This window comes from Mobula birostris, chromosome 4 (assembly GCF_030028105.1).
Source record: "Mobula birostris isolate sMobBir1 chromosome 4, sMobBir1.hap1, whole genome shotgun sequence".
Classification (NCBI taxonomy): Eukaryota; Metazoa; Chordata; class Chondrichthyes; order Myliobatiformes; family Myliobatidae; genus Mobula; species Mobula birostris.
This window is the reverse complement of record NC_092373.1, coordinates 108,749,032-108,775,745: the sequence shown is the minus strand read 5'-3', so window position 1 is coordinate 108,775,745 and position 26,714 is coordinate 108,749,032. Positions and strand designations below refer to the sequence as shown.

Here is a 26,714-nt window from a genome sequence, read left to right as displayed (position 1 = left end):
TGTTTTTGTGCAGGGGTGGGGTTGATGATCAGGATACTGCTCCTTTTTGTGTGGGGGTGGGGTCGATGATTGGTATACTATTTGTTTTTGTGCTGGCGTGGGGTCGATGATTGGTATGCTATTTGTTTTTGTGCGGGGGTGGTTTGATGATTGTATACTATTTGTTTTTGTGCAGGCGTGGGGTTGATGATTGTATAGTATTTGTTTTTGTATGGGGGTGGGGCCAATCATTGGTATACTATTTGTTTTTGTGCAGGGGTGGGGTTGATGATTGGTATACTATTTGTTTTTGTGCAGGGGTGGGTTCGATGGTTGGAATACTATTTGTTTTTGTGCGGGGGTGGGGTTGATGATTGGTATACTATTTGTTTTTGTGCGGGGGTGGGTTGATGATTGGCATACTATTTGTTTTTGTGCAGGCGTGGGGTTGATGATTAGGATACTGCTCCTTTTTGTGCAGGTGTGGGGTTGATGATTAGGATAGTGCTCCTTTTTGTGCAGGGGTGGGGTTGATGATTGTGTACTATTTGTTTTTGTGCAGGGGTGGTGTTGATGATTGGTATAGTATTTGTTTTTGTGTGGGGGTGAGGTTGATGATTGTATACTATTTGTTTTTGTGCAGGGGTGGGGTTGATGATTGTATACTATTTGTTTTTGTGCAGGGGTGGGGTCAATGATTGATATTCTCTTTGTTTTTGTGCAGGAGTGGGGTCGATGATTGGTATACTATTTGTTTTTGTGCAGGAGTGGGGTCGATGATTGGTATACTATTTGTATTTGTGCAGGCATAGTGTTGATGATTGGTATACTATTTGTTTTTGTGATGGCGTGGGGTTTATGATTGGTATACTGTCTGTTTTTGTGCAGGGGTGGGTTTGATGATCAGGATACTGCTCCTTTTTGTGTGGGGGTGGGGTCGATGATTGGTATACTATTTGTTTTTGTGCAGGGGTGGGGTTGATGATCAGGATACTGCTCCTTTTTGTGTGGGGGTGGGGTTGATGATTGTATATTATTTGATTTTGTGCGGGGGTGGGGTCGATGATTGGTATACTATTTGTTTTTGTGCGGCAGTGGGGTTGATGATTGTATACTATTTGTTTTTGTGCGGGGGTGGGGTTGATGATTGGTATACTATTCGTTTTTGTGCGGGGGTGGGGTTGATGATTGTATACTATTTGTTTTAGTGCGGGGGTGGGGTTGATGATTGTATACTATTTTTTTTTTGTGTGGGGGTGGGTTGATGATTGGCATATTATTTGTTTTTGTGCAGGGGTGGGGTTGATGATCAGGATGCTGCTCCTTTATGTGTGGGGGTGGGGTTACTGATTAGGATACTGCTCCTTTTTGTGCGGGGGTGGGGTTGATGATTGTATAGTATTTGTTTTTGTGCGGGGGTGGGGTCGATGATTGGTATACTATTTGTTTTTGTGCAGGCGTAGTGTTGATGATTTGTATACTATTTGTTTTTGTGCCGGCGTGGGGTCGATGATTGGTATAGTATTTGTTTCTGTGCAGGTGTGGGGTTGATGATTGGTATACTATTTGTTTTTGTGCAGGCGTGGTGTTGATGATAGGTATATTATTTGTTTTTGTGCGGGGGGTGGGGTTACTGATTAGGATACTGCTCCTTTTTGTGCGGGGGTGGGGTCGATGATTGGTATAGTATTTGTTTTTGTGCAGGTGTGGGGTTGATGATTGGTATACTATTTGTTTTTGTGCAGATGTAGGGTTGATGATTGGTATACTATTTGTTTTTGTGCAGGCGTAGTGTTGATGATTTGTATACTATTTGTTTTTGTGCAGGCGTGGTGTTGATGATTGGTACATTATTTGTTTTTGTGCGGGGGGTGGGGTCGATGATTGGTATAGTATTTGTTTTTGTGCGGGGGTGGGGTTGATGATTGGTATGCTATTTGTTTTTGTGTGGGGGTGGGGCCGATGATTGGCATAGTATTTATTTTTGTGCAGGTGTGGGGTTGATGATTGGTAAACTATTTGTTTTTGTGCAGGGGTGGGGTTGATGATTGTATACTATTTATTTTTGTGTGGGCGTGGGGTCGATGATTGGTATACTATTAGTTTTTGTGTGGGGGTGGGGCCAATGATTGGTATGCTATTTGTTTTTGTGCAGGGGTGGGTTCGATGGTTGGTATACTATTTGTTTTTGTGCGGGGGTGGGGTTGATGATTGGTATACTATTTGTTTTTGTGCGGGGGTGGGTTGATGATTGGCATACTATTTGTTTTTGTGCAGGCGTGGGGTTGATGATCAGGATACTGCTCCTTTTAGTGCAGGTGTGGGGTTGATGATTAGGATACTGCTCCTATTTGTGCGGGGGTGGGTTTGATGATTGTGTACTATTTGTTTTTGTGTGGGCGTGGGGTTGATGATTGGTATACTATTTGTTTTTGTGCAGGCGTAGTGTTGATGATTGGTATAGTATTTGTTTTTGTGCAGGCGTGGGGTTGATGATTGGTATACTATTTGTTTTTGTGCAGGGGTGGGGTTGATGATTGTATACTATTTGTTTTTGTGCGGGCGTGGGTTCGATGATTGTATACTATTTGTTTTTGTGCGGGGGTGGGGTTGATGATTGTATACTATTTGTTTTTGTGTGGGGGTGGGTTGATGATTGGCATAGTATTTGTTTTTGTGCAGGCGTGGGGTTGATGATCAGGATACTGCTCCTTTTTGTGTGGGGGTGGGATTGATGATTAGGATACTGCTCCTTTTTGTGCGGGGGTGGGGTCGATGATTGGTATAGTATTTGTTTTTGTGCAGGCGTAGTGTTGATGATTGGTATACTATTTGTTTTTGTGCAGGCGTGGTGTTGATGATTGGTATATTATTTGTTTTTGTGCGGGGGGTGGTGTTGATGATTGGTATAGTATTTGTTTTTGTGCGGGGGTGGGGTTGATGATTGGTATACTATTTGTTTTTGTGCGGGGGTGGGGTTGATGATTGTATACTATTTGTTTTTGTGTGGGCGTGGGGTTGATGATTGGTATACTATTTGTTTTTGTGTTGGAGTGGGGTTGATGACTGGTTTACTATTTGTTTTATTGCAGGGGTGGGTTCGATGGTTGGTATACTATTTGTTTTTGTGCGGGGGTGGGGTTGATGATTGGTATAGTATTTTTTTGTTGTGCAGGGGTGGGGTTGATGATTGCATAGTATTTGTTTTTGTGCAGGGGTGGGGTTGATGATCAGGATGCTGCTCCTTTTTGTGTGGGGTTGGGATTGATGATTAGGATACTGCTCCTTTTTGTGCGGGGGTGGGGTTGATGATTGTATAGTATTTGTTTTTGTGCGGGGGTGGCGTCGATGATTGGTATACTATTTGTTTTTGTGCAGGCGTAGTGTTGATGATTGGTATACTATTTGTTTTTGTGCAGGCGTGGTGTTGATGATTGGTATATTATTTGTTTTTGTGCGGGGGGTGGGGTTGATGATTGGTATAGTATTTGTTTTTGTGCGGGGGTGGGGTTGATGATTGGTATACTATTTGTTTTTGTGCAGGGGTGGGGTTGATGATTGTATACTATTTGTTTTTGTGCGGGGGTGGGGCCGATGATTGGTATACTATTTATTTTTGTGCGGGGGTGGGGTTGATGATTGTATACTATTTGTTTTTGTGTGGGCGTGGGGTCGATGATTGGTATACTCTTTGTTTTTGTGCAGTGGTGGGGTTGATGAGTGGTATACTATTTGTTTTATTGCAGGGGTGGGTTCGATGGTTGGTATACTATTTGTTTTTGTGCGGGGGTGGGGTTGATGATTGGTATAGTATTTGTTGTTGTGCAGGGGTGGGGTTGATGATTGGTATACTATTTGTTTTTGTGCAGGCGTGGGGTTGATGATCAGGATACTGCTCCTTTTTGTGCGGGGGTGGGGTTGATGATTGTATACTATTTGTTTTTGTGCGGGGGTGGGGTTGATGATTGGTATACTATTTGTTTTTGTGCAGGGGTGGGGTTGATGATCAGGATACTGCTCCTTTTTGTGTGGGGGTGGGGTCGATGATTGGTTTACTATTTGTTTTTGTGCGGTGCTGGGGTTGATGATTGGTATAGTATTTGTTTTTGTGCGGGGGTGGGGTTGATGATTGTATACTATTTGTTTTTGTGCGGGGGCTGGGTTTGATGTTTCTCTCTGAATGACTTTCATGTTCTTTCTTTGTTTCACGGCTATCTGGAGAACGCAAATTTCAGAGTTGTATATGGATACACGCTTTGATAATAAATGAACCTTTGAACCTTTGGAATAACACTGAACCTGATGTCAGTTTCAAGAACAAATGACATACACAAAATGCTGGAGGAACTCAGCAGGCTAGCAGCACCTAAGTAAAGAGTAAACAGTCGACGTTTTGGGCCAAGACTTTTCATCAGGACCAGAGAGATAAAGATGAAGTTAGAGTAAGAAGGTGGGGGAACGGAAGAAAGAAGCACAAGGTGATAGTTGAAACTGGGAGAGGGGGTGAATTAAAGAGCTGGGAAGTTGATTGGTGAAAGAGATACATAACTCATAGGACGAAGACCATGGAAGAAAAAAAAGAGGGAGGAGCACCAGAGAGAGGCGATGGACAGGTAAGGAGATAAGGTGAGAGAGGGAAATGGGAATGGAGAATATGTGAAAGAGGGTTGGGGGGGGGCGGGATTACCAGAAGTTCGAGAAATTGATGTTCTTGCCTTCCATTTGGAAGCTGTCCGGACAGAATATAAGATGTTGTTCCTCCAACCTGAGTGTGGCCGCACCACGGCAGTAGAGGAAGTCATGGACTGACATATCGATTTGGGAATGGGAAGTGGAATTAAAATGGGTGGCCACTGGGAGACCCTGCTTTTTCTGGCAGATGGATTGTAGGTGCTCGGGGAAGTGGTTTCCTACTCTACGTTGAGTCTCACCAATATACAGGAGACCACATCAGGAGCATCAGATACAGTAGAAAACCCCAACAGACTCACAGGTGAAGTGTCACCTCACATGGAAGGACTGTTTAGGGCCACTGAATGGTAGAGAGGGACGAGGTGTAACACTTGTTCGCCTTGCAAGGATAAGTGCCCAGAGGGAGATCAGTGGGGAGGGACAAATTGACAAGGGAGGGACAAATCGACAAGGGAGTCACAAGGGATCCTTGCAGAAAGCAGAAACTGGGGAAGAGAGAAAGATGTGCTTGGTGGTGGGATCCCGTTGGAGATGGCGGAAATTATGGAGAATTATGTGCTGGACACAGAGGTTGGTGAGGTGGCAGGTGAGGACAAGAGGATCCCTATCCTTGGTGGGCTGGATGGAGGAAGGTTGAGGACAGATGTACACTAAGTGGAAGAGATGCAGTTGAGGGCAGCATCGATGGTAGAGGAAGGGAAGCCCCTTTCTTTGAGGACGGACATCTCCTTAGTTCTGGAATGAAAAGCGTCATTGTGAACAGATAACACTGGATACACACAAGCTCACCCATGTTGCTCCCATAAGGAATTGCATTCACATATGTAAGAATTATTAACCTGGAAATGCTAGGAGAAAACCTGATAAGGATGATTGTTTAAGCTGAGGACTTTGTAAAGATCATATAATGGAGAAGTACACATGCTGTGAAAACAAATTCAAACATGCAGATCCAAAGCTGACATTGGATCATTACCCATGGAACACTGTGGAGATTGAATGAAGAATAGAGCTTTGTTTAAGCAATATAATACATTTGCTATAACATCCTGAATTGAACAGTAAAACAGCAGCTGTATCACAGACTCTGAAAGCTTAAGATTCCAGAGAGGATTGAAAGCCCCATGAAAGATCTTTGACTGTCTAGCTTGTAGTTTAGGTCTGATAAACAAACCTCATTTGCACCCTGTGCAAGAAAATCCACAAAACCAACAAAGGCAGGCAAGGCCAGGAATAATTTCCTGAATAAAAATACCCTGTCTAACCCTAGTAACAGTAAACCTCAATTGCCAATTTTTGGCCACAGTCATGTCTGCTTGTGTCTGGAACAGCAATTACAAACTTTGTGTGAAAAGTATTTCTTTAATACATTCATGAGATGTATTTCAAAAGCTCATCACACAAACACTCATTGGCCAATACTTAATTGTCGCAGAACCGAGGGCACAAGTTAAGAGCCAAACACAATGCCCAGTCTAGACTTTCACCATTGAGTTCAGACTGCTGGACACAACACATCTGTACTTGCCTCTGAATCATCTCATCTCAATGCACAGCAGTGCACACATCAAACGCAAGAAATTCAATAATCAGCTATCATTAGAAAAGATATGGACAGGAAGAGCTAACAATCATTCAAGATACTACACATGAGAGTTTGTTTAACACAACACACACGTACTGTAGCTTTATCGACATAGAATGCCATCGATCTGTACAGGAGTAAAAATTGAAGTGGGGTAGGTGGCAGCAAAAGGTTCAAGCTGTATAAAACAGGTGCATTCTAAAGATAAATCTTGATTGGCTATCTTAGAACTACACGAGGCAGACAAGCACATGAAAAGCACACTTTGCAAGTTGGAGCTCCGGCCCTCCTAAAAAATATCCACTGTTTATTGACATCTAAATTGTGGAGAATTCTGAGGTAGTTCCTCAGGACCGAGGATGATTTGGTTCTTCTTCAGCTCTGAAGTGGATAATGAGGCCAGTGAGGCACTCTTCCATTGGTGAAGCAGGTGGTGTTTGGTAGGGAGGGTTAATAACTTCTTGTGATGTGTTGTGCCCCTTAATGTTAGATTTCTGTATGCTCCTAACAAATGGATTCAAGGTTCTCAATACCTTCCTGAATGTTCTTTCTCCATCTTGACCAGGGACTCCATGAGTTAATGGGGACGTTGCACTTCTCGAGGCAGTTTTAGTACATCTTTGAATCACTTCCACTTCCCTTGTAGTAATTTCTTACAATGACAGAGCTCAGAACAGAGTGTTTTCTGCCAGAGTCTAGCCTTGGGTATGCTGCCAATGTGGCTTGTCCAGCAGAGCTGACTAGGAGTAATTAGGACCTCAAAGCTGGGAATGTTGATTATCATTACAGAGATAGCATTGGAGGCATCATTAGGACCAGTTCTTAGAAGTATTCTTGTTCATTCAATCACGAGATGTGGACATTGCTGTCAAGTATTGCTTTTACGGTCCATTATGTATTTCAAATTCAGAATCGGAACCAGATTTAATATCACTGGCATAAAGAGTGTGTGGTAAAACCAGTAAGGTAGTGCACATGGGTCATTCAGAAATATGTCCATTCAGAAATCTGATGGTGAAGGGAAAGAAGCTGTTCCTAAAACCTTGAGTGTGTGTTTTTAGTCTCCGGTACCTCCTCCTTGATGGTAGCAATGAGAAGAAGGCTTGTCCTGGGTGATGGGATGCCATGTCTTTGCGCTACCTCCATCGGAAGATGCCCCAATGCTGTTGGGCCTAGTGCCCACAATGGAGCTAGCCAAGTTTGCAACTTTCTGAAGCTTTTTCTGATCCTGTGCATACCAGATGCTAATACAACCAGTTAGAATGATCTCCACGGTACATCTTTAGCAACCTGTGAAAGTCCTTGATGACATACCAAGTCTCCTCAAACTCCTGATGAAATATAGTTGCTATTGTGTCTTATTTGTAACTACTTCAATATGTTGGGTCCAGTATAGATCTTCAGAGATGTTGACACCCAGGAACTTGAAACTGCTCATCCTTTCCACTGCTGATCACTCCTTGAAGACTAGTGTGTGTTTGCTCAGCTTCACCTTCCTGATGTCCCCAATAAATTCCTAAATCTTACTGGCATGGAGTATAAGGTAGTTGCTGTGAAACCCCTCAACCAGCTGATTTATCTCACTCACTCCTGTACGTTTCTTCGTCATCATTTGAAATTCTGGCAATAATAGTTGTGTTATTGGCAAATGTATAGATGATATTTGAACTGTGCCTAAGCACACAGTTGTGGGTTTAGGGAGAGTGGAGTGGTGGGCTCGGGTGTGCTGTGAGTGAGATCAAAGTCACCGGAGAGACGCTGAAGCTAGTGATATAGAAGTCTTTATTCATCACAGCAAGCAGGAGAGTTTCTGGAGACACTCGCAGTGGAGTCTCACAATCCCAAAAGTACATTGCATTTTTGTTCCCTTAAGTTGAGTGGCTACAGTAGGTGATTCAATGTAGTTTCAATAGTTACAGTGATATTGTTTACTTCAATACTTTGGGTTGACAATTCTCTTTTAAATTACATATCTACAGTGGGAGATACCTGCGAATGTTCAAATACCAAGCCCAGACAAACTAATTGCAGGCTTCCACTACTTATTTACATTTACAATGGTGCAAATTACTTAAATCCCCTAGGCTCAGATTGCTGCAGGACAATTAACACAGTCCCCTTGTTTTGACATTTGGCTGATACATATGCAATCTCTTAGTCAGTGGGTCAGTCTGTGCTTTTGACTTCAATTTACTGCTCACAGTTTGCAATAAGAATTTAAGATTGGTTCTTGCTTGAATTATTATCTGCCATATTCACAAAAACTTCAGAATACTCCCTAACAAGATGCGCCAATGTTATTTGTCAGTAAGGAGGAGATGTTACTTGTCAGAACTAAGTGGAGTCACATACAGGTCAAACCTAGTAAGGGAGATTTCCTTCCACAAAGAACATTTGTGAAGCAGATAGGACTTTATACAAACCAAACTGAATTTTTTTCAATTAAATTTACTTACTTAGGTTCCCCAGCTGCCATGGTGAATTTGAATGTGTCTCTGGTCAATGGTCAGAACTCCGGCTGTTGAAACAACAACTTAAGCACCGAACCAGCCTACCACAAAGACAATAACAGTTCAAGGAGATGGCTCACTATTACTTTTGCAGTGTGAATGGCAATGTGCAATAACTGCTGGCTCTGTCACCCCTGCATCCCCAAAATTTAATTAAATAAAAGGGGAGGGGGAAATTTGGTGACTCTAGTTATTGTCTTCCTTTTCTCTTCCTCTAAATGTTTCTAATTTCTAGTATTTATCGAATTCTCTTTAAAAACCTCTACTGAAACTTCTTTGACTCCACCTTCAGCATTCCAAATCCTAACCACTCATGGGACATGACCTCAACAAAGGGAAGATGATGAGAAACAGGTCTTTTTTTTTAGCAAACTGTCAAATTCTCATTAGAATGAGTGTGACATAGCTAGTGGAGTTGCTATCTCCTAGCTCCAGTGACTGGGTTCAATCCTCAATCTGGTACTCTTTGTGTGGACTACATGTTCACCCTGTAAACATGGGCTTTCTTCAGGTTCTCTTGCTTCCTCCATATCCAAAAATAACAACATTGCAAGTTGGTAGGGGATTAGTGTAAGGTTCATGCAAATCTCTTAATGAACATGATGGGCCAAAAGTTCCTTCTCCTCGAAACAAACTTCCATCCATATTCAGACAGGTAAATGTGCAGATTCTTTTTCTCCTTATTTTGCTTGTAGTTAAGAACAAAATCAGATGAACATTTCAGAGTCTTGATTTTTTTAAATTGTCGGCCACATTCACTCAAGCCTGATACACAATGACCAAAGACCCACAATTTTTACAGGTCACTCTACATCTCCTGGTGTAACACTGAGCAAGAACCTGAAAGAGTCTTCCACCTCCAATGAAGCAGATCCAATAGTGTACTTAGTGTCTGCTGCTTTTGCCAGTTATGACAGAAGATTAGTCCTGCCAAAGATCAATATTTTGTATCAGCGTACAAGATATCATGCACTCCTACCTTCAGCCACTCCTCTGCTTGCTCTTTGCTTTGCACAGCCAATACCAACATGTCTGCTCCTTGCTGGGTAATCCGTAGTTCATGTTTTTTCCTTTTGCTGTCTTTTGGAACATAGGATACGTTGTGGGCTGTCAGCAGTAACTCCATCTGAGGCTGATGGTCTTTTGAACTTTTGTAGCACTAAAATCAAACATGAAGTACCAAAATCATTTTTAGCTTTTGCATAATAGTTTCAGAGTATCATAATTAACATCGTGAATGTGCACATCCCACAAAATTATTGCAGCTACTTCCTAAAACAGAGCAATATAGTGGTATTGTAAATGCTGTTTACAGCACACTTGTCACGGAAGAACTTGCTGGTCCTTATGGAAGAGTATGTCACTTCCTTACTGCTCCTGAGATAAGGCATTTTCTGAGAGGTAAGAGTCATATCCATTATTGAAAAGGTAGGATCTGGGGGAGAGCAGAGGAATGATTCAGCAGAGTGTCAGAAGTAACAGAAAGGTCAATGCAAGGCCCAGCTCAGATGGAGAAAACTGAACCTTGAAAGGCCTCAGAATGTGAGAACTTTTTGATTCAGTTAAACCAAGTGGAAGTAGGCTTTGCAGACAATACAACACATAAATGCATCGAGTGAAATAGCCATGTGGTCATATGACATGGATCAAACAGGTCTCGATCTTCCCAAAACTAGCTTGGAAAGCTGAGGCCTCTCAGTATAGAAAGGGGATATCAAAATATAGATTGTTATTAAGTGACCTTTAACACATGTTCCCAATGCAATAAGAGTGACTGATCAGCAGTTATTTCTCCTAATTTGCATAACCAAGCCCTTCTTTCCACCCCCCCACCCCCCATTTGAAATGCACTCACTGATGCAGTGCTGGCACAGTGGTGCTTGGACTAATTTCCTCAAACATGTCACAGTAGTGTGGATTGTTAGATTAGCTGGGTACTGTGAACTGCCCATGGTTCAGGTAAATGACTGAATTGATGGGAATTTGGAGAGAACATATTACTGGGGAAATTAGTGAGAAAATGGGAAATAAAATCTGAAAATACTGCACATACTCAACAGATCAGACTGCATCTGTGACATCATGGTTTGGGGCTGCTTTGCTGCCTCAGGGCCAAGACAGTTTGCAATTGTTGAGGGAACAATAAGTTCAAAATTGTATCAAGACATTTTCCAGGAGAATGTCAGGGTAGTAATCCATCACCTGAAGCCTAATAGAAGCTGGATAATGCAACAAGACAATGATCCGAAAGGCAAGAGTAAATCAACAACAGAGTGGTTTAAAAAGAAGAAAATCTGTGTTTCGGAACGTCCGAGTTCAAGTCCTGACCTTAATCCTATAGAAATGTTGTGGAAGGACCTGAAGCAAGCAGTTCATGCAAGGAAGCCCACCAACATCCCTGAGTTGAAGCAGTTTTGTAGGGAGGAATGGCCTAAAATTCTTCCAAGCCAATGTGCAGGACTGATCAACAGTTACCGGAGATATTTGGTTGAAGTTATAGCTGTACAAGGGGGTCACACCAATTACGGAAATCAACAGTTCACATACTTTTTCCAACAAATACATGTAATGTTGGATCCTTTTTCTCAATCAATTGTTACTTATTTAATTGGGTTCTCTTTATCTATTTTTAGTACTTACATGAAGTTCTGATCACATTTTAGGTGATATTTATGCAGAAATAGAGAAAATTCTACATCACAAACTTTCTAGCACCACCTCTTTGCACCCATACAGACTGATCTTTACAGCATCTTCAGTTTTCTGCTTTTTATTTTCTTGAAGAGATGGGATTGCTCTGTGAGACGGCATAAATGTGAAAGGCCAAATAGCCTCCTTATATGTCATGAAATATGGTCAGACATCTGTGGCAACGAAGGAGTATTTTTTGGCAGCCAGTAAGATCACCACTGACCAACAGGAGAGCTCCAGCACAGGGATTAAAAAAAGCACTGAGAAACCAGACAAGCCTTCAGGACTGGTGAAGGAGGTGAATCAAGTCACAAGGTGAGCTCATCTAATCTAGCTCTTCTCATTCAGCTGAAAGCAAAAGACTGAGTTACATCGTTTCTCAATCTTTGAGATCATTTCAGATTTAACAGATCGTAAATGAGGATTCACAAGGTGATGTGAACTCTGCACAATAACATAATTATATATTAGTACAAATTATAATCTTACGAATGGTCTAGCATGAACACATCAATGGCATTAAACTATATGCATAAAGCTAAACTCTGGACACAAAAAGGGTAGAGGAGCTTGTTACAGTCACAATGTGGAAAATTGCCAAGTCATATTTTATCCAAAGAAACAAATCAAATCCAACATGCGTGATTACCATTGCATTTTCAGCTTTTTCCAATCCAAGGGGCAAGGACAGTCAGGTTCGTGCACACCTTATGTCAACATTAAATTGTTGGAAATATAGTTACCACTCACTCACCAGAACTTATACTTGGTGCTAAGTAATCAAGACTAAAGACATTCATCAAAATAAAAACATACCAACAACTTGTTGTCTTTAATCACACAGAATTGTTTTGTCCACTGTCCAAAACGTTTCTTGCGCAGAAGAAAAGCACAGATCTTGGCATCTTTCACCAAGTCCATTGAGGCCTCCTCAGATGGCCACTGATGCCTCAGTTTCTTTCCCTTCCCATCTTCGTCGTCTTCATCGTATGATTCATAGGAGCTGCTCATGGCATCTGAATCATAGTCTGTAAGAAAAGACAATGCAGGAAAGTGAGGTCAATAGAGTCCAGTTTGGTTTTAAAAGCTAACACATCAAAGTACAACCTGCCCTGCCTAAAACAGGTAAATAATTTAACTTTCAAATATTTGATTGCTGAAAATTTGTAGCATCCTTACAAACACGAGTATTGGACATAAATTGAGTCTCATTCTCCTGGAAGTACAGTAAATAATTAAAGTTAATTCATTGCATCTAGAATTCTATTCAGGTGATTTTCTGAATTTGATATGCTTAAATATATAAAATTTTGCCGCTGTTCCCGGTATTACAACATAAAGTTGAAAGTTATTTCTGTTCATTTCAACAACACGTTTCCAAAACTGCAGCCCAGTATTGTCAATTTTATGATCAATATCTTGTCTATTTTCATGATGCTGAAAATTTGATAAACTCCATTAGCTGTTTAAATATTGCAAAAGTGGAAATTCTTTTTGAAGTAATTGATTCTTCCTCATTTATAGGAGATAGCTTAGGATCTACAGAAGATACAGAGGCACTGTACATTAATTTCATTCTGCTTTGTGAATGGAGATTCAGAGACAAACAGTTGAGTTTTATCCACTGCGTGTTCAGATTTTCAAGTCTAAGTGTTAAGCTCTCTTGCAAAAGAAGTCACTTTCAAAATCACTCCACAGTTGAAACAGTCTAAATACTGATTTGTACATGGATAAATTTCTTACAGATTTGATATAATCCAAATCCTACACATCTATAATTTTTGAAAAATAATGAAAACCTCTTCTTTACATTTCAATATACACCAAGTTACATTTAACCACATTAACTTCCATCTGCCATTTAATTGATTTTTTAGATATGCTACCAAATACTATTGCAGTAGTTATTAGTTCATGTTGTCACCAAATATCAGAGAACAACAATACTGTGATATTTGATTAGTTATTTTGTGAGAAATTCCAATCACCAAACTATTCTGTTTTTAATTTAGAAAAGACTGGAACACCTAGATGGTCAAGCAGTACCCATGGAGAAGGGAACAGTTTTTGATCAATGGCCTTTCATCAGCAAAAGCCTATTCAGCCTGCTGTTTTCAAGCTAGACGCCTGACAACAGAAAGTAAATTTTTAAACATTATCATAATGCAACTTAATCTGAACATTAATACTATCACATTTTACCACTGTAGTTTTAAAAATGAATTTTCAAAAAAATGAATGTGAGAACAATTTCTTGTTCAAATAATAACATGCAAAGTACACAAGAGGGAAGGAGAGAAGTTCTGAAATTTCAAAAGCTAATTTAGCAATAATAACTATATCTGGCACATTCACCTAATGAATATTAAAGAACAGTTGTAATTTACTAATCTCATATTTCATATTCATGGTACCAATTGATTTTTGACAAGAGATTCCATTACATTTTAAAACCTTTTCAGTGCATTTTCAGATTTTATTTTACTGCATTTAGAGCCTGAGGAACTTTTGTTGCATGTTTGTGAATATTTTTCACAAGAAGCATCATTGGCCAATATTTTTTAAATAGCTACCATAAGTTTACTGATTTTGGTATAATAGAGTGGCTATCAGAAAATATCCTACATATCATTATAGAATTAAAACTTACATAGAAAACCCCTCTTTAGATAAATTGAAGCATTTCTACAGCAAATGCAAAAGTTAGATGTTTTAACATGTTTAAGTACAAATGAAGCTACCGTATATTCCCATATTTTCTGTATTTGTGATAGAATACCTGGACATCTTTTGAACGAAGGTCAAAGTAAATATTTCCTTTAATATACAAGTTTATTCAATTTGCAAATGATTAAATGCAGCATTTCAGAAATACATCTTCATTTGACTCCTTACTGTAGTTAGGTTTACCTCGAGAAGTGATGTATTCTGGGGCTTTTCCTGGACTCAGTGGCACTGCTTCTTCATAATACCCTTCAGGCAAAGAAGACGTTGGCAGCGGTGGTGGACTGTTCTCTAATGGCTAAAGCACATATACAAGATTTACTAACCTAGCAGAGACAGAGTTCTTCATAGTCGTAGTCATAGTCATACTTTATTGATCCCGGGGGAAACTGGTTTTCCTTACAGTTGCACCATAAATAATTAAATAGTAATAAAACCATAAATAGTTAAATAGTAATATGTAAATATGTAAATTATGCCAGGAAATAAGTCCATGACCAGCCTATTGGTTCAGGGTGTCTAACCCTCCAAGGGAGGAGTTGTAAAGTTTGATGGCCACAGGCAGGAATGACTTCCTATGACGCTCTGTGTTGCATCTCGGTGGAATGAGTCTCTGGCTGAATGTACTCCTGTGCCCAACCAGTACATTATGTAGTGGATGGGAGACATGGCATGCAACTTGGACAGCATCCTCTTTACGGACACCACCGTCAGAATTGTTCTATCAACAATCAAACTTGCTGTCTGCTGAAAACCACTAGCAAAGGAAAATTTGCAGATGCTGGAAATCCAAGCAACACACACAAAATGCTGGAGGAACTCAGCAGGTCAGGCAGCATCTATGGAAAAGAGTACAGACAATGTTTTGGGCCGAGACCCTTCATCAGGACTGGAGAAGAAAAGACAAAGAGCTGGGGGTGGGGGAGGGGAGGAAGAAACACAAGGTGATAGGTGAAACTGGGACGGGGAGGGGTGATGTAAAGAGCTGGGAAGTTGATTGGTGAAAGAGATACAGGGCTTGAGAAGGAGGAATCTGATAGGAGAGGACAGAAGGCCATGGAAGAAAGGAAAGGGAGAGGAGCACCAGAGGCAGGTGATGGGCAGGTAAGGAGATAAGGTGAGAGAGGGGAAAGGAGATGAGGAATGGTGAAGGGGAGGGGCATTATTGGAAGTTCGAGAAATCAATGTTCATGCCTCATCCTGAGAGATATTGCAGTGGAGATGGAGGAATTGAGAGAAGGGAATGGTGTTTTTACAAGTAGCATGGTGGGAAGAGGTATAGTCCAGGTAGCTGTGAGAGTCAGTGGGTTCATAATAGGCATCAATAGATAAGCTGTCTCCAGAGATAGAAACAGAGAGATCGAGGAAGAAAAAGGAGGTGTTGAAAATGGATCAGGTAAATTTGAGGGCAAGGTGGAAGTTGGAAGCAAAGTTGAAGTAGTCAATAAGCTCTACACGGGTGCAGGAATCAGCACCAATGCAGTCATCAATATAGCGTAGGAAAAGTGGGGAGTGATACTAGTGTAGGTTTGGAACATAGACTGTTTCATGTAGCCGACAAAAAGGCAGGCAGAGCTGGGACCCATGCGAGCACCCATGGCTACACCTTTTGTTTGAAGGAAGTGGGAGAAACCAAAGGAGAAATTATTGAGAGTGAGGACAAGTTCCGCCAGACGGAGGAGAGTGCTGGTGGTCCACAGACTTGCTTGACCAGGTCATGGTTTCTGTTTGTTCCATCCCCATTGAGCTCATATCTGCATACCTCAACTCAGTTGTATTCCCTTGTTTCATTTCCTTCCAACCTACATCCGTGATGCTTCACATGTTCTTGATCTTTTCAACGTTTTCAAGTTCCCTAGCTCTGAACATCTTATTTTTACCATGGATGTCCAGTCCCCACACACCTCCATCCCCAGCAGGAAGGTCTCAAAGCTCTCTGTTTCTTTCTGGAAACCAGACCCAACTAGTTCCCCTCCTCCGTTGAAGAATTATCTTCCAATAGGACATAAACTACATCAAGCCTGGTTTTACAAATATCATGTTTATAATTGCTGTGGAATTATCATTGGATCCACGCTAAACATATGTAGCGCCCGTGGATGGGTGGAAGGTCCACTGTTTGGGGAGCAATGTCATTGTGTGTATCTGGATGGGTTTCTGCGTCTGCAGGACTGGTTGGCGAGTTATTTAGAAGTCACGAGGACATGACTTTATTTGGTGGGGGGGGAGAGTGTAAGGGGTTTCTTTTTTTATGTTACTGCGTAGTCTAATTAAAATGGCTTCTTTGTTATGTTATAATTGAAAGGGCTTCTTTGTTCTGTTAACTGCTGAGAAAGTCCTCCTGCTAGCAGTTTGTTTGGATCACGTAACTGATAAGAAGATGTTACAAACCAATTGGGATAGTTGTTATGTTTTTGGTGTGTCTGTAAGATATTGTATGCGGAGGGTTTTGGGGGAGAAGGTGGGAGAGAGAGACATAGGATGGACCAGGTGCTGTGAGTCCACTAATGGGGTTGGACCCCGAGCGAGGAGAGGAGACAGAGACGGACTCATGTGGAGCGTCTGGTCAACCACCGATGTTGGTCCCAGGCGGCCGGTCGAGGTGGTCCGAGGGGTCGCAGGGTGAAGAAAAAGGGTCCTGAGCTCCAGCTGTTTGTGCACGAAGAGATTAAACGTTGATAAGTGTGGTGCCTTTTATTTTCCTTTTATATTTTATTCTCTATTAATTATATAGTTCCAGTAATATCTATAAACTGTAAATCATTTAATCCTATCTGGTGTATTGTCTGTTATTTGGGCGGGGTGGGGTACATCACACAGCATCCACACAAACTAATTACCCAGTTTGGCGGGGCCGAGGGCTGTTTCCCTAGACGACACTGAGCCGAGCGACCCTGAGGCTGGCCGGGGGGCTACACATATATTACTTAATCTGAATCAATGACTTTGTCCAAAAGCTTCTGAAGGTGAAATGCTGATTCAATGAAAAATTCTGTTATCTCTATCTGATTGTTAAATATTTGGCCAAACAATCTTGTAAAAGACAAGCAAGGGAGAGAAAACAGAATAAAAATACTAAGAATGAAAGACTGAAAATCAAAACACTTCAAATTCTAAACTCACTCAAGATACTAAAGTGGATGGGAGATTGGACATTTGCCCAAACTGGGAGGAACACATGAAAGATGAAGTTCAGTTTTTCATTTTTCAGAGCCCGGTTCAGTTAAATAAATAAATGTCTGTTTTTAGAATGTAGACTTGTTATTTCTTTCTTCTGTCTGCTATCCACACCCACGGCATTCCAGTGAGGAGAGGCATTTGAAGGACCACTGGCAGAGTTAAGTCACAGTCATAGTCATAGTCATAGTCATACTTTATTGATCCCGGGGGAAACTGGTTTTCATTACAGTTGCACCATAAATAATAAAAATAATAAATAGTAATAAAATAAAGATCACACTGAGTAGCTGCCTCTTTGAGCTCATCTGTGGAAACAGCTTAAATTCCTCTCTTTAATGTCTTGTTTTTCCCTTTTCAAGGTGGCTGCGGTTCTGTTGAAGTCCTGATCTGCAACAACACTCAAATTGAGCTTTTTTTTTACAGATGAATTCCCGCTCCTGGAGCTCACCGGCTTGGAATAGAAAGCGACATGGCAGTCTATAACACCTTAACAGTGACTGCTAGTCTCCCTTTTCACTGTGAAATGCGTGACATCTTTCTGTCCTTTGTTAGTGAGAGGGAGAGCGTGTGACATGTCAAAGTGTTGGGCAGTCAATAATTATTGTTGACTCTCTTTGGGTGCTTTGCTCTTGCTTGGCGGGTGGTGGGCACTTTGCTGAAATGAGTGGGGCGAGAGGTGATGTTCATGCAATGATGCTTGCTCCTGCTTGCGTGGAGGAGGGGGAGGGGGGCTTTGGGGTTCTAATGCCTTTCCGTCATTCATTCTTTTGGGGTTCTTCCATTTTTCGTGGATGTCTGTGAAAACTTAAGTATTTCAGGTTGTATACTGTGTACATTCTCTGATGATAAACAGAACCATTTGAATACATTGCAAATGTACAGTTTATTCCCAGCGACCCTTCAAAAGCCTCTCTCTAACTGGTAACGCACATCAAAGTTGCTGGTGAACGCAGCAGGCCAGGCAGCATCTGCTGGTCCTGACGAAGGGTCTCGGCCTGAAACGTTGACTGCACCTCTTCCTACAGATGCTGCCTGGCCTGCTGCATTCACCAGCAACTTTGATGTGTGTTGCTCGAATTTCCAGCATCTGCAGAATTCCTGTTGTTTGCGTTCTCTCTAACTGGTGACAAGATTATGAATAGGATGGTACAAAACATTTAATTCCTTTTGCTCTCAGTCTCTCTTCACTGAAGGGATTATATCTATTTTCATTTTTCACAAATTCTGGTTTATTGCAGTAAACACATGGGCATTATTAGGATTCTAATCGTCATTGCTGGCGGGCTGGTGGCTCAGTGACGTCAGCGTCAGACTCCGGAGCGAAGGTTCCCGAGTTCGAACCCAGTCGGGCCACTCCCGGGCACGCTTTCCATCTGTGCCGGGTTCAGTGTCGAGCTCGCAACTTGGCCTTGTAAAAAAAAAGACTGCGCTGTGAGAAGGACGTGGGGGGCTATTCACAGAATCTTTCCTCCAAGACAACTATTTGGAAAGTGGTCGCCGAGGCTCTGGCAGAGTATGGCACACAAAAAAAATCGTCATTGCATATTCCGTCTCAGATCAAACAGCTGCCTGAACTATATAGACAGAATCACTCTGAAGATTCATAAATGGCTGCAGACAAAGGTGTCACAGATCTTCCAGCCATAAATGAGCAGGTTATGCTAATGCATTGATAACAATGAATAATTGGACCTGCAATTTGAACGCTACTTCTTACAGGCATACAGAAGAATACCCCATTATGCTCTATGTTCTGTAGGCAATCAGGAAGAGGGAAGCTGCCACGCTATATAATCACCGTCTGCAGGCACATGCCTGCAACATGACCATACATTTCCTTCACCTTGGCCTGCCACTTCTTACAGAATGTCTCTCAGCTTTTACAATGTTTAGAACGGGTTAAGATGCTTTGATGCTCCTCAAAGTTTCTTCAGTGTTTGCCCTCCATATCACAGCTCAGTTAGATCAGCCCATCCCTTTGAAATCACCACATATTAGTTTCTTCCCTTAGCAAGATTTGTATCTAGGATCCCAATGTGTGGTACCTGGCGTTGAGAAGAATATAAGCAAATATAGTCACACAAAAATTGATTTTTTCTTTTTATATATAGTTTTGTAGACTGAATTAAAATAACCTACACCTAAATAAACACAAGTAAGCAAACACATATAGTCTAAGATAAACCCCGAACACTAAATTCTAAAGCCCTTCCGAAGCCCTTTACGCAGTCAACCCTTTCTAATTCTTTTCAAACTTCTTTCCCTCCTCCTATCCACTGAAATACTGCCTCTGCCTTGTCCCTTCTGACCTTATTGTTAAGTGCTGGAATACTTCAATCCAGTAGTTACTTGTAGTTTGCATCAGTAATTTTAGAATCAGAATAATGAGGACCAGGAATGCCCTTAATACAGCTACAATCCCCCTTCCTTGATTGAATAGATCATAGATAAACTTCTCTTAAGGCTCAATTTGTAAAATATACCCATTAATTTTAATAATGCCTATCCAGGCCTTAGCAATGACACAAAAAAGATGCACATAAGCAACTCATGATTCAAAATTAAGGGAAAATACGATATACTGGCTATAATGGCAGGTGCAATGAAGAATCACCAAACTGGAATGGCAGGTCTCTCAGTGAGGGGAATTAATAGAAGCGGCCTATGTTCTCCAGAATTTAGAAGAACTTAGACAAAATTCTTAGAAGGAGAGTAGATAAGAAGAGAATATTTGCTCTAGTTGAGAAGTCTAGAACCAGAGTCACAGTGACAAGAGAAGTCAAAGTTGAGTTTATACACTGGTGCGGTGAGAAACTTGCTTGCAGCATCTCCGTGGGTAAAGAGCACCACATAAGTAGTGTCACAAGAAATACACATTTTTCACAAGTAAATACAATTAGAACCAACAAACACAGTCATTTTTTGTTAGAAGCAGTCAGATGGTCATAGTGTTGCTTGACTCTAGTGATTAGGGTTTTGCCAGTTGACTCAAAAACCGAATAGTAGAAAGAGTAGAGTTTTTCTTTCCCAGGGTGAAAATGTTAAAAAAACTGTAGGGTATGGCTTGAAGGTGAGAAAGAGGAAAGCTTGAAGGTGATTTATGAGACAATATTTTTCTGCTGAGAGTGGTAAATGCTGCAGGGGATGTGGCAGAAACACATACAACCACCATAAGAGGCAGACAGGGAATGAGGGGATATAGAACATGTGCAGTTGGGATAGGTGCCATGGCCAGCAGACATCATTGCTGTACTGTTCTATATTCTACCTTCTTACACCTCCAGAAGTCATTGCTAACTGCCGATGGGACATCAACCATCTTGACTTCACCACTCCTCCTGAAAACTGTGCTCTCCACTCTCTCCTCACTAATCCTAACCTCACTATCAAACCTACAGATAAGGGGGTGTTGTAGTAGTCTGGCGGACTGATCCCTACCAGTGACTCTCAGACACCTCTTCTTACTTACCCCTCGAACAGGAGCACCAGGCCATTGTCTCCCAACCCGTCACTGACCTTATTGACTTTGAAGATCTCCCATCTACTGCCACCAACCTCATAGTTCCCATATCCCACACCTCCTGCTTCTACCTCCTACCCAAGATCTACAAACCTGCCTGTCCAGGTAGACCCGTTGTCTCTGCTTGTTCCTGTCCAACCGAACTTCTGCCCTCACCCCATCCACCCGCCACCCCACCAGTGACAGGGTTCCTCTTGTCCTCACCTACCACACTACCAGCCTCCGCATCCAGCACATAATTCTCCATAACTGCCATGATCTCTAACAGATCCCACCACCAAGCACATCTATCACCCACCCCCACTTACTGCAGGGATCACTCCTTACACGACTCTCTTGTCCATTCATCCTTCCCCACTGATCTCCCTCCGAACACTTAACCTTGCAAGCGGAACATGCCACACCTACCCCTTCACTATCATTCACTTCACCTGGGTGTCTGTTGAGGTCATCTACTGTATCCAGTGCTCCTGGTGTGGCCGCCTGTATGTCAGTGAGACCCGACATAGATTGGGAGACTGCTTCGCTGAGCACCTATAATCCATCCACCAGAAAAAGTGGGATCTTCTGGTAATCCTCCTTCCTATTCCTACTCTGACACGTCAGTCTGTGGCCTCCTCTACTGATGCAATGAGGCCACACTCAGGTTAGAGGAGCAACACCTTGTATTCCATCTGGGTAGCCTTCAACCTGATGGCACGAACACCGATTTCTTGAACTTCTGGTATTTGCTCCCCTTTCACCATTTCCCATTCCTGTTTCCCTCTCTCACCTTATCTCCTTGCCTGCCCATCACCTCCCTCTGGTGCTCCTCCCCCACTCCTCTTTCTTCCCTGGTCTTCTGTCCTTTCCTATAAGCTTCCCCTTCCTCTAGCCCTTAATCTCTTTCTCCAATCAACCTCCCACCTCTCTACTTCACCCGTTCCCCCTCCCAGTTTCACCTACAACCTTGTATTTTTTCCTCCCCTCCCCACCCACCTTCTTACTCTGATCTCATCTTTCTTCTCCAGTCCTGATGAAGGGTCTCAGCCTGAAATATCGATTGTTTACTCTGTTCCACAGATGCTGCCTGACCTGCTGAGTTCCTCCAGTATTTTGTGCGTGTTACCAGTCTCATTTCCCATATACAGTCAGCCCTCCTTATCCGCGAGAGATTGGTTCCGGGACCCCTGGCGAATACCAAAAAACGCGGATGCTCAAGTTCCTTATTCAACCTGTCTCAATGCGGTGGACCTTAGGACCCAGCGGAACCCCAGACCTTATTTAACCTGTCTCAGTGCGGTGACATTAGGACCCGGCAGTGGAGTTCTGAATCTGCAGTGTTTCTGTTCACGAAAATAATCACAATCACGATTTAAAATAAAGTGGAAATAATAAAGCAATCAGAAAGAGGTGAAATGCCGTCGGTCATTGGAAAAGCATTAGGCTACAGTCGATCAACGATGGGAACAATTTTGAAGGATAAAGTGAGAAAATCCCTGTCCCGATGAAAACTACAATTATTACTAAGCAACGCAGTGGTTTAACTATTGGGTTTTGGGGTTTTGGGTTTTTGATCCTTCACATCAACCCAGTTAGGATGGAGAGCGTGCTCAGGAGTGATCAGTCACTGGATCGAACTGAAACATACGTTTCTTAAGTATTTTATATGCATAGAAAGGTAAGATATATACTATATACTAAGACAAACGTTTGACTAACTGACGCTAAATAGTACCGGATGTACCTGTTCCGACTTACTTAGTAAGAGAACTTCCGTTTTTTTCAATCCCGATCCACGATAACCTATGCACATCCTCCCGTATACTTTAAATCGTATCTAGATACTTATAATACCTAATACAATGTAAATGCTATGTAAAATAGTTGTTATATTGCATTGTTTAGGGAATAATGACAAGAAAAAAAGTCTGTACATGTTCGAACAACAAGTGCCGGAAGAGCACTTCTGGGTTTTCTCGATTCGCGGTTGGTTGAATTCGCACATGTAGAACTCGCGGATAAGGAGGTCAAACTGTATTTCCTTGTAACCTATTTCCTTCACAATTTATCAAGATTTAATCCTAAAATGCTGATGCAGTTAACTGATGGAAATAGCAATGACATGGCTTTGCTGGACAGGAATAAATTAGTTAAAATATTCACCCACATCATTTAGATTTACAGCTGACATTGTACTTACTTTGGAGATGACAAGTTACACAAGATATCCACTCAATCCTCTTCCAACTATACCCAAACTTAAATAACCATAAAAAAGAATTAATCAGGCCACATATTTCAGCCACAAAGAAATACCAATCTAGAACAAATAATCACTATTTTGTCTTAAGTTTTAGGTCTCACCTCCTTTAAAATATCAATGACAGAGATAAAGTAGGTTTGACATTGGCTCTGCAGGAGAAGACAGAGTAGATAGTTGCCGCTCTGACTGGAAGCTGTGACTAGCGATGTGCTGCGGGGATCTGTGCCGGGGCCTTTGTTGTTTGTCTGGATGATAATACAGCTAACTGGATCAGGAAATTTGTGAATGACACCAAGATTGGGGGTGTAGTGGACAGCGAGGAAGACTATCACAGCTTGCAGTGGAGTCTGGACCAACTGGAAAAATGAGCTGAAAAACGGCAGATGGAATTTAATGCAAACAAGTGTGAGGTGTTGCAGTTTGCCAGGACAAACCAGGGTAGGTGAACTAAAGGGCACTAAGGAGTGTTAGAACAACGGGATCTGGGAATACAGGTCCATATTTCCTTCAAAGTGGTATCACAGGTAGATAGGGTTGTAAAGAAAGCTTTTGATACATTGGCCTTCATAAGTATTGAGTGCAGGAGTTGGGATGTTATGGTGAAGTTCTATAAGAAGTTAGCAAGGCCTAATCTGGAGTATTGCACGCCGTTCTGGTCACCTACCTACAGGAAAGATACCAATAAGATTGAAAAAAATACAGAGATAATTCACAAGGATGTTGCTAGCACTGAAGGACCTGAGTCATAGGAAAATATGGAATAGATTAGGACATTTCCCTTAGAACACAGCAGAAAGAGGGGAGAGTTGATAGAGGTATACAAAAAATTATGAGGGTTATAGATAGGGTAGATACAAACAGGCTTTTTGCACTGAGGTCAGGTGAGACTACCACTGGAGGTCATAGTTTAAAAACATAGAACATAGAATAGTGCAGCACATTACAGGCCCTTCAGCCCACAATGTTGTGCCGACCCTCAAACCCTGCCTCCCATATAACCCCCCACCTTAAATTCCTCCATATACCTGTCTAGTAGTCACTTAAACTTCACTAGTGTATCTGCCTCCACCACTGACTCAGGCAGTGCATTCCACACACCAACCACTCTCTGAGTAAAAAACCTTCCTCTAATATCCCCCTTGAACTTCCCACCCTTTACCTTAAAGCCATGTCCTCTTGTATTGAGCAGTAGTGCCCTGGGGAGGAGGCACTGGCTATCCACTCTCTCTATTCCTCTTATTATCTTGTACACCTCTATCATGTCTCCTCTCATCCTCCTTCTCTCCAAAGAGTAAAGCCCTAGTCCTAAAGGTGAAAGGTGAAATAGCTAAGCAGAACCCGAGGGACAACTTCTTCACTCAGAGGGTGGTGACAGTGTACAATGAGCTGCCAACAGAAGTAGAGAATGCCTTGCTTAAGTTCACGTAGACAATATAAGTGGTGGATGTGAGTTTGATTTCAACATTTAAGAGAAATTTCGATAGGTACATAGATGGGAGGGATATGGAGGGCTATGGTCCGGGTGCAGGTCAATAAGACTAGGCAGTTTAATGTTTCAGCACTGACTAGATGGGCTGAAGTGCCTGTTTCTATACTGCAGTGTTCTGTGACTCTATGTTCATTATTAAGATGGGCTTTAATTACATAACTATGTTCCTCAAGTGCAGTCACAATGACCTACTCAATCAGGGTGACAAATACACCTTGAGCTTTTAGTTTACATTTTTAAGATTGTAGATGATTCACTACTGAGAATGTGTGACTCTTCCAGTCTTCTACACGTTGGTCTATATACTCCCACAGTAATGACAGAATGGGTGAGCTCCATAAATATAGATCATTTGTTACGTTCACCTTAGCAAGCTGTATGAAACAAGCTGTGTGTGGTTTCCTCTAGACCAGTGATGGCCAACCTTTTACATTAGGGTCAGGACCATGGTGCTACATGAACAATACAAAAACTACACTGAACTACGTAAAACAACACAAAACTACACTAGACTACAGACCTACCCAGGACTGCATAAAGTGCACAAAACAGTGCAGGCATTACAATAAATAATAAATGAGACAATAGGCACAGTAGAGGGCAGTAGGTTGGTGTCAGTCCAGGCTCTGGGTATTGAGGAGTCTGATGGCTTGGGGGAAGAAACTGTTACATAGTCTGGTCATGCGAGCCCGAATGCTTCGGTGCCTTTTGCCAGATGGCAGGAGGGAGAAGAGTTTGTATGAGGGGTGTGTGGGGTCCTCCATAATGCTGTTTGCTTTACGGATGCATCGTGTGGTGTAAATGTCTGTAATGGCGGGAAGAGAGACCCCGATGATCTTCTCAGCTGACCTCACTATCCACTGCAGGGTCTTCTGATCCGAGATGGTGCAATTTCCGAACCAGGCTGTGATGCAGCTGCTCAGGATGCTCTCAATAAAACCTCTGTAGAATGTGGTGAGGATGGGGGGTGGAAGATGGACTTTTCTCAGCCTTCGCAGAAAGTAGAGATGCTACTGGGCTTTCTTTGCTATGGAGCTGGTGTTGAGGGACCAGGTGAGATTCTCCACCAGGTGAACACCAAGAAATTTGGTGCTCCTAATGATCTTTACGGAGAAGTCGTTGATGTTCAATGGAGAGTGGTCATTCTGTGTCCTCCTGAAGTCACCAACCATCTCTTTTGTTTTGTTCACATTCAGAGACAGGTTGTTGGCTCGGCACCAGTCCGTTAGCCGCTGCACCTCCTCTCTGTATGCTGACTCACCATTCTTGCTGATGAGACCCACCACGGTCGTGTCATTGGCGAACTTGATGATGTGGACTTACCTTAATGAGATTTCTTTTAACAAATATATTTTGTCTTCTTTTGATTTCTTCCTTTTTCTTAATCACATATTCTTTCTGTAACACAGACCCAAGCTCTAGCTTCAGTTTTCCTTCTATTCAGTCTGGTGTTGTGTTTTATAGTGTCTATTAGGATCATGTCTTCTATTATGTGAGAAAGTGTTTTCACAAACAATGCACAACGGTTTTCCTGACGGACCCACTATAAATAAGAACTCATTTTCCCACTGTTCATTGAATTCACGCTTACTATCACTTTCTGCTTTTCTTTTGCTCATTTTCTTTTGCACTGTGATGGGTAACTGAATGTGAAAACAAGGCTTAATTTTCGAAAAAGTACAAAACTGCAAATGTTCACAAAGGACGAACAAAGCACAACTCCGTAGCGCACAAGTGTCAATTGTAAACTGACTGGCAAAAACCTGCGAAGCACCACTGGTGCAGACGTCTGGCACCTCAGGATCAAACAAGTATCAAATGTGTATTGAGCGGTTATGGAATGACTGCAGAACAAAAGTCCTCCTTTCCTAGTCTGACTCATTGAACATTTTTTAAAAATTGAAAACAGATTAATGTGAAAGAAGATAACATTTGCCAAAAGATGTGCATGAAATAATAAAATCACAACCAAGGAAGACCCCAGTCTGTGATGCTTGCACTTGTATTTCCAAGGTTCAGAGAGTGGAACTGGACCAGAGTAACAGCTTTTCCACTTCTTTACAGGCTTTGCATCATCAATGGACAACTGCCACCAAACC

At 41.9% G+C, this 26,714-nt stretch overlaps 1 protein-coding gene across 10 annotated transcripts in view; it reads right to left on the bottom strand.

Annotated features, from left to right (window-relative positions):
- afap1 (actin filament associated protein 1) overlaps positions 1–26,714 on the bottom strand; it is a 407,775-nt gene that overhangs the window by 160,939 nt on the left and 220,122 nt on the right. For all 10 annotated transcript variants that reach the window (XM_072255900.1, XM_072255903.1, XM_072255901.1 and 7 more), the window contains exons 4-6: positions 14,368–14,479; positions 12,274–12,485; positions 9,746–9,925 (exon numbers count right to left, since the gene is read on the bottom strand). In XM_072255900.1, coding sequence (XP_072112001.1) covers positions 9,746–9,925; positions 12,274–12,485; positions 14,368–14,479 — 504 coding nt within the window. The remainder of the gene's footprint in view (positions 1–9,745; positions 9,926–12,273; positions 12,486–14,367; positions 14,480–26,714) is intronic.